This window comes from Merops nubicus, unplaced genomic scaffold (assembly GCF_000691845.1).
Source record: "Merops nubicus isolate BGI_N331 unplaced genomic scaffold, ASM69184v1 scaffold32832, whole genome shotgun sequence".
Classification (NCBI taxonomy): Eukaryota; Metazoa; Chordata; class Aves; order Coraciiformes; family Meropidae; genus Merops; species Merops nubicus.
This window is the reverse complement of record NW_008592132.1, coordinates 9,102-19,830: the sequence shown is the minus strand read 5'-3', so window position 1 is coordinate 19,830 and position 10,729 is coordinate 9,102. Positions and strand designations below refer to the sequence as shown.

General features: G+C 42.0%; 2 protein-coding genes across 2 annotated transcripts; one reads left to right on the top strand and one right to left on the bottom strand.

The window, feature by feature from the left end:
* The first annotated feature begins 109 nt into the window (after nt 1-109).
* On the top strand, nt 110-3,043 carry MRPL30 (mitochondrial ribosomal protein L30). The gene is made up of 4 exons (XM_008935073.1): nt 110-166; nt 1,762-1,908; nt 2,749-2,822; nt 2,911-3,043. Exons 1-4 carry the CDS (start codon nt 110-112, stop codon nt 3,041-3,043), a joined length of 411 nt encoding a protein of 136 aa, XP_008933321.1.
* A 4,158-nt stretch (nt 3,044-7,201) lies between these two features.
* On the bottom strand, nt 7,202-10,382 carry LOC103767940 (lysozyme g-like). Its single transcript, XM_008935072.1, has 5 exons — nt 10,361-10,382; nt 9,882-9,971; nt 9,074-9,270; nt 8,073-8,211; nt 7,202-7,335 (listed from the first exon to the last, which is right to left on the bottom strand). Exons 1-5 carry the CDS (start codon nt 10,380-10,382, stop codon nt 7,202-7,204), a joined length of 582 nt encoding a protein of 193 aa, XP_008933320.1.
* Nucleotides 10,383-10,729: the final 347 nt, after the last annotated feature.

The following is a 10,729-nucleotide window of genomic DNA, read 5'->3' as shown; positions in this document are numbered from 1 at the left end:
GCGGCCGGTGTCAGCGCGGGTCTGCTCGGCTGTGCAGTCTGCCGTGAGGAAAGTCCCGACGAGTTCTGTCCCGCTCTCTTTGCAGATGCTGGGGAGGAGGATGGAGGGGATGGCGCCTGCAGTGTGGGCTCGTTGTCTCTTCACCAGGTCGAGAATTCCAGACTGGGTATGTGCTTCGGTAGTTGAGAAACTAACATAGGTGTTCACGTGCTTAATTCTGTGCTTCCTGTGGTACGGCAGAGTTGTAGAGCCTTTGGGATGAGCAGGTTCGTGGTGTGCTGGGTGAAGAATTGGCTGAAGGGCAGAGCTCAGAAGGCTGTAGTGAACAGGGCTACAGCTGGCTGGCAGCTGGGCACCAGTGGTGTTCCTCAGGGCTCAGTCCCAGGGCCGTTTCTGTTGCTATGTTTTTATCAGTGATCTGGATGCAGTAGTTGAATGCATTATTAGCAAGTTTGCTGACATAACCAACTGGGAGGTGCTGTCAACTCTTTCAAGAGACAGGAGGCCTTGCAAAGGGATCTAGATAGGTGGGAGCGTTGGGCCATCATCAGTGGCATGAAACTTAACAAGGACAAATGCCATATTCTGTACTCTGAAGAGAATGATTCTGCTGCTCTGGAGAGCAGCCCTCCAGAACTGGATCTGGGGCTGCTGGTCCATAGCAGGCTCAGCAGGAGTCAGCCACCAGCTCTGCTCGCCGAGAGGGCAAAGCCCAAATCACATCTGGGGTGCATCCAACGCAGTATGACCAGCAACCCAAAAGAGGTGATGATCCCACTGCATGCAGTGCTGGTGCAGCCTCACCTCGAGTACTGTGTGCAGCTCTGGGCCCCACAATTTAAGAAGTGTGTTAAAAGTCAATGAATGAATCCAGAGAATGGCAACAAAGCTGGTGAAAGGGCTGGAAGGTGTGTCCTGAGAGGAGTGGCTGAGGACTTGTCTAGTTGGAGAAAAGGAGGCTGAGGGGCAACCTCATCACTTTCTACAGATTCCCGAGGAGAGAGGGTGGTGCTGAGCTCTTCTCCCTGGCACCCAGTGGCAGAACACGTGGGAAAGGTTCAGAGCTGTGTGTGGGGAGGTTTTGACTTGACATGAGGAGGCATTTCTGTACTGAGAGGGTGGTCAAACCCTGGAACAGGATTCCTAGAGAGGTGGTGGATGCCTCCAGTCTGTCAGTGTTTGAGGGGCATTTGGACAATGCCCTTAATAACATTTTAATCTTCAGGCCAGATCATCGTAGGTCCCTTCCAATCGAAATAATCTACTTAGTAAAAAACTAACTAAAGTGATGGGAAATGTGACTTATATTTTTACTTTTACACTTTTAGCTTTCCTTTTTGCAAGATACCATCTAGTGTCAGTTGACTCTCTGCCTTAAAATCATTCTTAAAGCCTATGAAAAACCTTACCATTCAGAGGCTGAGCAGAGGCTCTTCAATTAGGTACATGTGACCAAAGTACTGTGCTGGTGTAGAGCATTGTCCATGTATTTCTATGGAGTTGTACAGTCAAACTCCAAGAATTAATGTATTCATTAGCAAACCACTATAAAAATATTGAATTAACGTTATAAAAGCTAAATTTGAGGTCACTTGTTGGTACTTTGACCTTTTGAAAAGAAAGGTAGTTGAATATGTAATAATTTTTACCAAGGTTGAAGTATGTTTTAGAGTTTTGTTAACAATAGTAATAATAATTCAGATATTTAGAGAAAAAAAAGAACAAACCCAACTTCTGTTTTCATGAACCTTCTTACTCTAGGTATTTCAGCCACGGCCTGGAGACCATGAAAAGTATGGAGGTGACCCTGAGCAGCCCCACAAAATCCACGTTGTTACTAGAATAAAAAGTGCAATCGGTCGCCCGTATTGGGAAAAGAAGATAGTACATGATCTTGGCCTGGATAAAGTATGATTGTTGTTCTTTATACTTGCTGTGTACATCACAAATTTAGAACCTGAGGGTAGAATTAAGGTGGTGGGATTTTGGTGGGGTTTTTTTTTGTTTTTAAGGATCTCAATTTTGTAGTTGCAAAGCTTTGATTGTTTTACAGCTGCCATAAATATAATTGTAATTGAGAAATAGATCATGTGTGTAAGAGCTGGGAGGAAAGTTAATGGCAAGTGTTCTTTTAGTGGTAATTCAGAATATCACTTTATGGTATTGCTCTGGATGCCTGAGGAAAACTTTGTGAATTGAGAATTCTGCTACAATAAGAGGAACCGATTTGTAAATACTTTGAATTCAGTTTTCTCTATGGTCAGGTTATTCAGTTATTTGAGGTAGGCAGATATTCTTGTTTATTTATGAAAAGGCTTCCAAATTCAAGAGTTTGTGTCAAAGATGGGTTTATCCAGTTTTTTAGGCCATCTGCACATTGTGCAAAGATTTAGCTAGTCAGTGTTATATCACAGACAAAGTGTGCTTGATCCATTTAAGATCTAACTGAAGCAAGCAGTCTTACCCCTGAACTCCTGCATTTACCTTTACAGTATTTTTAACAGTTGGAAGAAAATGAAATATATTGATAATGCAATGACAGTAAAGCTGAATTTGTCATTTTACTGGAATTGAGCTTGATAAAGTTTCGCTTTCATATTTTTATGTATGTTCTTGATGCTTGACATTTCTCTACATCTTATATTTGCAAAAGTAGTTTGTATTTTTACTGATAGCCTGAAAACTGTTTGATTGGGAGATCTGGAGTTGAGCAATGCATTTGTAAAACCTGCTCTGTCATTTACATAGGCACATCAGCCAAGACTGCACAAAAATATCCCTTCTGTGAATGCCAAACTGAAAATTATTAAACATCTGATAAGGTTTGTTATCTGTTTGTTTAATTTTGAACATTTACTGTAACTCTATTTTGGTCACAGGACTTCACTAAGCAAACTCTTTTGCCTGTAGGATACAGCCACTGAAATTACCTTATGGGTTGCCAACAGAAGAGGAAATGTCAGACACCTTTCTTACAAGCAAGGGAGAGCTTGTCATTAAACGGCACCTGAAACCTGTGGAGCAGAAAGAAATTAAGTCATAAGGTGTGCTGGTTGGTTTTATATTTTATGAAATAAATCATTTTAATCCTGAATTAAGAATTTGTGTTTGAAATGTAAGCTTAATTCTTACCCTGCCTGGTACAAATGGCAGAGGTGACACTGGTACTTAAAGAAACGTGTACATGTGTAGAAATATAGAATTCGGAGTTCTTAATATTTGCTTGACATATTAAATGAATGATGGGCTTTCTGTCCTCGTGTTTTAATTTTGTGGGTAGATTACTTCAGTTTATGGCCAGCTATTAGAGAACTGGTCATATATGAAGTCAGATAAGCAGAGAAGTAACTGATGATGATGAGGACGTTTCCCAGCTAACGGTAAAGGTTTGCAGTAATAGAGGGCATGACTTCACCTTTGCTGCACAAGAGAAGGAGGTGGAATTCAAACACTCTCTGTGGAGCAGTTACATGAGAATTGACTGGCTGTCCACTGAGAGTGTCATTTGGTTGTGGCAGACATTTGGGTGACTTAACTTGGGTCAGCCAGATCTCACTCTTGTTCTGTAGCAAACAGTCTGTCATCTGGCCTCCTCTGTAGCTTAAAAAGTACCTGAACTCCTCATTTGGGAGGAACAGAAGGTGTGATTAATGTCTTGGTAGGTTGTGTAATTTGTCATTCGGGAAACACACGATCTCACTTCGTATGTATTTCTTGATCCTAAATGTTTAATAATAATAGCCTAAGGGCTGCAGTCTGTGTGAAAATCGATGCTTTTCCTGTTCTAAAATAACAAACTTTAGAAACCTGGGGGCCATGAAGTGTACTTCTTTAATGCAAGTTAGTAATTATGGGTTTCAAGCTTATAAAGTAACTTCTACTGAAGATCTTGAACAGTACTGTGTGTATATTTTTATTTAGGGTTTCAGAACTGTGGCTGAAGTTAGGAAGCTGCTTCTGTATCAAATGATAAAAGTAGTTTTCATTCCAGCAACAATAAGTTCCCTAGTTTAACACACTGTGAGCCTCTCCCACACTAGACACACTGCAGAGGAGTTAATCTTAATGACTGTATGTTGTGAGATTAGAAGGATCAGTTGCTGAAAAGGAATGTTTATCCTTTCTGCATGCTTGCAGAGAAGAGTAAACACAAGTAGGAGTTCAAAGGAGGAGACCTAACAGTTGAGGGATGTATAAGCAGGAGAGTCTGTGTGCAGGAGAAAAAGCACAGGCTGTGGTAGTGAAGGCACTGAAGAATGCAATGGCTCCAATGGGCAGGCTGAAGGCAGAAACATGATATTAAGCTGAAAGCCCTCAATTTCTCGACAAGCCACGTGCTGTAGTTGGAAGGACACAGAAATTACTCATGCATATAAAATAGCAAGGAAAAAGTGAAGCAGGTAAAGGAGTATTGCTTTTCTTCCTTCCTTTGTTCCAGAATTTGTGCAGCGTCTTGTGTTGTAGTGTTACAACTTCAGGCTCTCTGTGGTGTTGACCATGTTCTCACAGGGTGGAACTTAGTAAAGCTGAAATTTCAATCCTTTTAAGGATGTATGTAGTGCATCCAAGGTACAGGACATTGTTAAAAGAGATGGCACAAGTAGTAGGGCCCAGAAAATTAAGCAGATGGATCTTGTTGCTGAGAAATAGCAAATATAAGTCTTGTATCAGGCTTGGTGGCCCAGAGTGCTAGAGCCAGGATCACTGAGCCTTGCCAGACACGTTCAGGATTTGTATCTGCAGCACTGCAGCCTGGTGAATCTGCCAAGAGGGGGAGTGCTGCCAGTCCTGTTGTACAGAGTGTGTGCATGAATGTGGATCTTCTATACATTACACTATACAACTGCTACAACCTTCTAAAGCACTGCAATGTGAGCTGGAAAGAATCTGTTAATGAACCAGCTTGCTTGGTACTGTGCTCAACTGGAAAAGTGTGGTAGATGACCTAAGTTAGAGCAGAGCTGATAAATCCTTCCCAAGTACAGAGAAGGGAGAATGCTTTAGATAGCATCTGCTATTTCCGGGTAAGGTTTGGCTACAAGACATGTCTACAGCTGTCTTTATTCGACAGGCTGTCAGTTTTAATGAAGAAGGAATTTTATTAAAATTTTTAATACATGTGTAAGTTTGGGTGTTTCTGAAATGGCATTTGCTCCAGTGTCACAACTGTCACAGACAATCTGCTATCCCAGACTTTCTCTGCATAAGCATACATTCTCTAAAGATTTGGTTTCACGTCTGAAACCTGAGCCAACATGGTGCACAAGCTCAGTGTGTGTCCACATCCTTTGATTATTGGAGCATTGTATGTGCTTCATGTAAATCTTCATGATGCACAGGTAAGAGATGCTGCCTTTTTGTCCAGGGAACAAGCAGACTGACTTAAGATGAGAGCAGAAGTCATGTTGGAAGGTACCTCACAGGTCTGTAGTCCAACCTCTTGCTCTACACAGTGCCAGCACTGAGGTCAGACTGGGTTACTCAGGACTTTTGTTCAGCCCTGTCTTGAAACACTCTGAGGACAGGGACAGCTCAGCCGTTCTGGGCAGCCTGCTTTGCTCCCTGGCAAAATACATACACATGCAGAACACTGTCTTGCATTCAGTCTGAACCTCTCTTCTTTCAGCTTGTGCCTGTTGTCACTTCCCTTTCCACCTTCCACCACCAGGAGGAGAGCCAGCTTGGTTCCATCTGCTCGATTATCCCTCACAGGGAGGCGCTGCTGTTAGGCCCCCCCCTGCAGGTCTCCCTTCTGATGGGACAAGTGCAGCAGCCCCAGCCAGCACAGTGGCTCTCTGCTTAGTGGGCCCTTCCTGTGTCAGAGGGCCCAGAACTGGACTCTACTCTAGATGTGTTTTACCGAGTGCTTAGCAGAGGCGTGTCATCCCCTCCCTTGGTCAAGCTGTGCTGCTGTTCATAGAGCCCAGGGTGACCTTAGCTGCCTTTGCTGCTTGGGCACACACCTGGCTCCCACTGAACTTGCTCCTTGGCTAGTAGCCATTTGCCATGTCTACCTGCTGGAGCAATTAAAGTATACTCAAACACGTCTTTGGTGCAGTATGTGGTGGTGATGTAGAAATACACTGATTTCTGTTTCTGTGCTATTGCTCTGTTGCAGGTTCATTGACCATTTCAGATTTGGCACTTAATACTGTAGTGTGAGTAGATGGATACAATTTTACTAATAGCATCAGGATGTTTTTAATCACAGGTACAAAACACTAGCTATAAATAATGCACCATATTAAAACTAAAGGAACAACCCTCTTGTGCTCTTTGTTATTTCTCCCCTAGTGATCTGCTTGAGGCATGTTTTTATCCACTCTAAACACTTCCTTTTCTCCAGTGTGTCCTGAAATGGCTGAATAAGCCAAACAACTCTGAACCTAAGGCTCCCCACAATCTTGCTATATAATTAATGAAAGAGATCTGTTCATTGTGCATAAGCTTGCATCAGATTTTGTAAACTGCATGCCATTTGAAAAACGTGATGGAATGTGTATATTCTTACTCCAAACCCTGCACTGAAGCTAATATACAGCTTCAGTAGAAGTATTCAATACAGCAGCATGAGTTGTACAGATTGTTTATGACTGTAAAGGCTAAAATGAAGAAAAATAATTAAAAAAAAGATATCTTAGTATTTTCCCTCCTGTCACAAAGAAGCAGCTGCTTTGGGGTAACACCACCAAAGTTAAGAGGGATTATTATGAAAATACTCTGTGATACAGTCTTCTGCTAGTTTAAGCATATGCAATGTTTATTGAAATACTCAATTCCAAACCTGCAAATTGTTAACAACCAGTTCTTTACTGCTGTTAGATGTGTATGTTGACAGATAAGATCTAAGGCAGATAAAATATTGTTAAGCAGTGTTACACCTTTCTTGCTGCTTTAATCTGCTGTTTGAGAAGTTGCAGTCACAGGTGAGAACTCTGAATGTTCTCATAAAGTGAAATAAAAAATAAACAGCAAAAGATAGGTTGTACTTTGGATTACTAGTGGTGGGGTTTTTTTAAGTTATATTTTTAGCCTTAGCTTGAAAATGAACATTGAAAGCTTGCATTTTTTTCCAGCTTCATTGCCCTCCTCCATTCTCAACCCCCATTCTGACTCTTTCTAGGGGAGAAATTCGGGATTTTTTTAAAGTAGAAGCAAAGCATGCAGTCAGTGACTCAAATCTAACACTCACTTGGCTATCTCAGTATCCCTTTCTGCTATAGAACTTGGCTCTTGCAACCGCATCGTTGCCGTAGTCCCGCTGTGTCGTGCCAGCGTCCGCTCCATCGTAGTGCTGGACCTTACTAGGTCCTGCATTATAGGCTGAAATGGCAGCTGAAATGAGAGTGAAGGAAAGGCATAAACAGATATACTTTGTCAGTAAATAAGCAAACAAAAATCACAATTTAAACATGTTGCTTTAGTTTGCAGCCCTCTTTTCACCAGTATTATATTGCCATTTCCAGCTATGGTGTTCTTTTTAACTTTGTGAGTAATTTTTTCACTCCTGTATGTCCAGACTTGGTGATCATTGTCTCCTTGCTGTATTTTGCTAACATAACATCTTCACTTGTATGACTGTTTCTTTTTTTGCATATTTCTTCCTGTCTACTTGTGTTAACAACCTCAGACGTATTTGTATTGCAGCTGGAGTAAAGGGACCCGACCAAGATTGCCTCAGCTGTAAACTGTGCTCAAGAATATAACCATGTTTCCTTCAAGGAGGACCAAACATTTTAAAAATTAATGTGTTCCTTCTTTGAAGTTGCCAGGATAGTAGCTTTTTGTAGGTGGGTATAGCAACACAAAACAAATGAAATGAAGAGAGGCAGGGAAGAACTCACCCTTACGCCTTGAAACTGAACAATGTCATGACATTTGCCAAATTTTTCAAAAGCCTGCTAGAAAGCTAACCACACCTTATTCCTCTATTCTTTTCAGTGAGCGTCAAGGAATATTGTTCCACACCTCAATAAAATGAAAAGGGGGACTGGAATGTGTTAATTTTCTGAAGTGCTTGGTTTTTCATCATTTTATGTGTGTGAAGTGTTTTCAAGCTCACAGAACTCTACCTTTGAGCTGCTGTTCCTTTGTCCAGTCTAGGAATTTCTTCTGCATTTGCTCTAACATCCCTCTGAAAATTTCTGCACCTTTTGTTAGGTGTTCTTTACTGTCCCATGAACCAACAGTGTCGTGGTACCGTTTGTCAACCTGAAAATGAGACAGCAATATCAGCACACCAGAAACCCCACTGTCTCTCCTCATTGCTTACAGGCTGTCTGCCCCATCTCCTTGTCTGTCAGAGCCTTAAAAACCCAACAGAGCTGCTGCTGTAAGGGTGACAGGGTGCAGAAAGCAGCTTACTGCTGTTTAAGCTTTCCCAGCTGTGAAGGGACTGCTCCTCTCCTCCCCAGCTGCATCAAGGGTTGGCAACCCCCTGTTTCTTCTAGGGATCTCCCCTCAATCTCTGCTCCATTTCTGCCCTCCTTCTCCTCTGTCCTCTCCCTCCTCCTGCTCTTATCCATGGGGTAGTAAGGCACAAGTCTGAAGGGACTGGAGCTGTTACAAAAGCAGATCCCAATGCATGCAGCAAATGTTTAGGGTTTGCAAGGCAAGTGTACAATTTGACAGCAAGTGAGGCGTGAATGTAGGCATGAATAATGAAGCAAGATCTCCCACTAGCCAGGTCCCTGTGGTGTATAAAGGGTAATTAACCCGATTGTATGTAGCTGCAGCCTACAAGCCTCCATGATTACTTAAAAATGCTTTTTGAAACAAGATTTGTTATCTAAAGTATGAAATAGGAATTATTAATCTCTTAATTGCCAAAAAAAGCACTGGGAAGCAAGCAGTGGTTTCACAGTGCAGAAGCAGTCAAGTCATACCCTGACACTCACTGGGGTCCTTCCCAGTGCTGGCATCTGACAGCTAGGTCAGTTATTATTGTTATTCTGGCCAAAGTGTTTTCTGAAAAGGTTTAGGGAGTTGCCTTTCAGTGGGGCCCCTGCTGCTCTTCTGACTTCATGCTTCAAAAGAAGGGTGAGATTTGTATTTTTAAGAAGGTTGACTATACCTGCATTAAACCAAATGCATTTTTGATGTCACCCCAGCCATTTTCCAGCACTGCCCCAGCATGTGACTCTCGAGAGACAATACCAGCAATCAGAGCTGGTGCCACACACATGCTGTGCCCAACTTCCACAATCTTGGTACAGTATTTCTCCATGTTCCTCAGATCTCTTTCTGCAATCCTCTCTGAGGCAGGAACTCCTACGACACAGCATGCATGACTTTTCCTTTAATTTTTAAAATCAGGAACAAGTTGTTCTAACAGCCATTATGACCAAAGTGACATTTTGAATTCTTCTGAATCTTAGAGTAAAGCAATGACAGAATTGACTGATTTTACTGAACTGTAAGCACCATAGAAATCAACACACAGATGATATAACAGGTGTCTTTTCAAATACAGAGGGCAGTTCTTTAGCATGCAGAATAAAAACTGTGTCTTCTTGTTTTAAGTCTAAGCCTTTGGGTGCATTAGTCCCAGATGTAGTTCCTTTTAATTTAAGACAATGATGGGGAAATGTTCAGAAACGTAGGTTGTGAGGGGAACCTTCTTAAGGGAGAGAGAAAAGCAGGTTTGATGGCAGGGTTTGGATGCACCCAGCAGACCTTGCATTTTCTCTGTGGTGGTCTTGAATATCATTTCAAAGGCAACTCTATTCCCAGTATAAACTTACATGCCCAAGTAGAATCTTTGCTGTTTGTGGAAAAATCTGCTTGCATGGCAATGACTGACAGCCAGAGATGGGGCTCCATGGTAGGCGTGAGCTTGTGCATGGATGTAACGGGAGATAAACAACTGATTTAGTGCCTGCCTGCATAGCTCAGACCTTCTGCTTTTGGAGTTGCCACCAAAGCTCTAGTTGTGTCAACATACAGTATATTCCCATACTGCTGCCAACAGCCTAAGAGCAACATTTACATCAAACATCAGGCCAGTGCAGTGCATGGTGCATGCCATTCAGATATTTTCAGGTCTGTGACTGAAACCTGTTTGACACTAGTGCAGGCATTTGTTCTAACAGGTGCAGTCATGGCATCCTGTGGTCTGGGGAGGGTACCTCTCAGTCGTGCTAGCATAAAGCCATGGCACAGCTCTTTGAAGTGAGCTAGCTTGTGCACAATTCTTCTTCTCAAATTTTGGTTTGCCTAAAACTTAGCTATCTATTCTAGGCTTGTGCCTTGAGCTGCCTGCATAGCCAATGGAAAAAGAAATGTCCAAAAGGTGTTTTTTTTCTATTTAATTTTTTTTTTTTAAATCTATCATGATTAAAAGGAATCCTACAGTACTTACTGGCTCCACGTTGCTTTTCCATAGCTACTGTCAACAAATAAAATTGAAGAGAAACATCCTTCAATTACATCCATTACAATTATCTGACTTGCAGTTTGTTTAACTTGCAATTTATCTGCATTTAGCCATTGTCTAAGCACACCGTTGCAGAAGGGAAAACAGAAAAACAGCAACTGAAGGGAACAATGCTAACCCATGCCGAGCAGTTAATAGAAAACAGACTTGGGTACAGTAAATTATTTACAAGAATATTAGACAAACATCACAGACCTGACATGTTTGGTGCAGGATGAAAAATCTCCCCACCTTCTCACTGCACGTCCTAGAAACAAATGGGGTTTTTATCTGCTGCAGGTGTTTTGGAGCAGA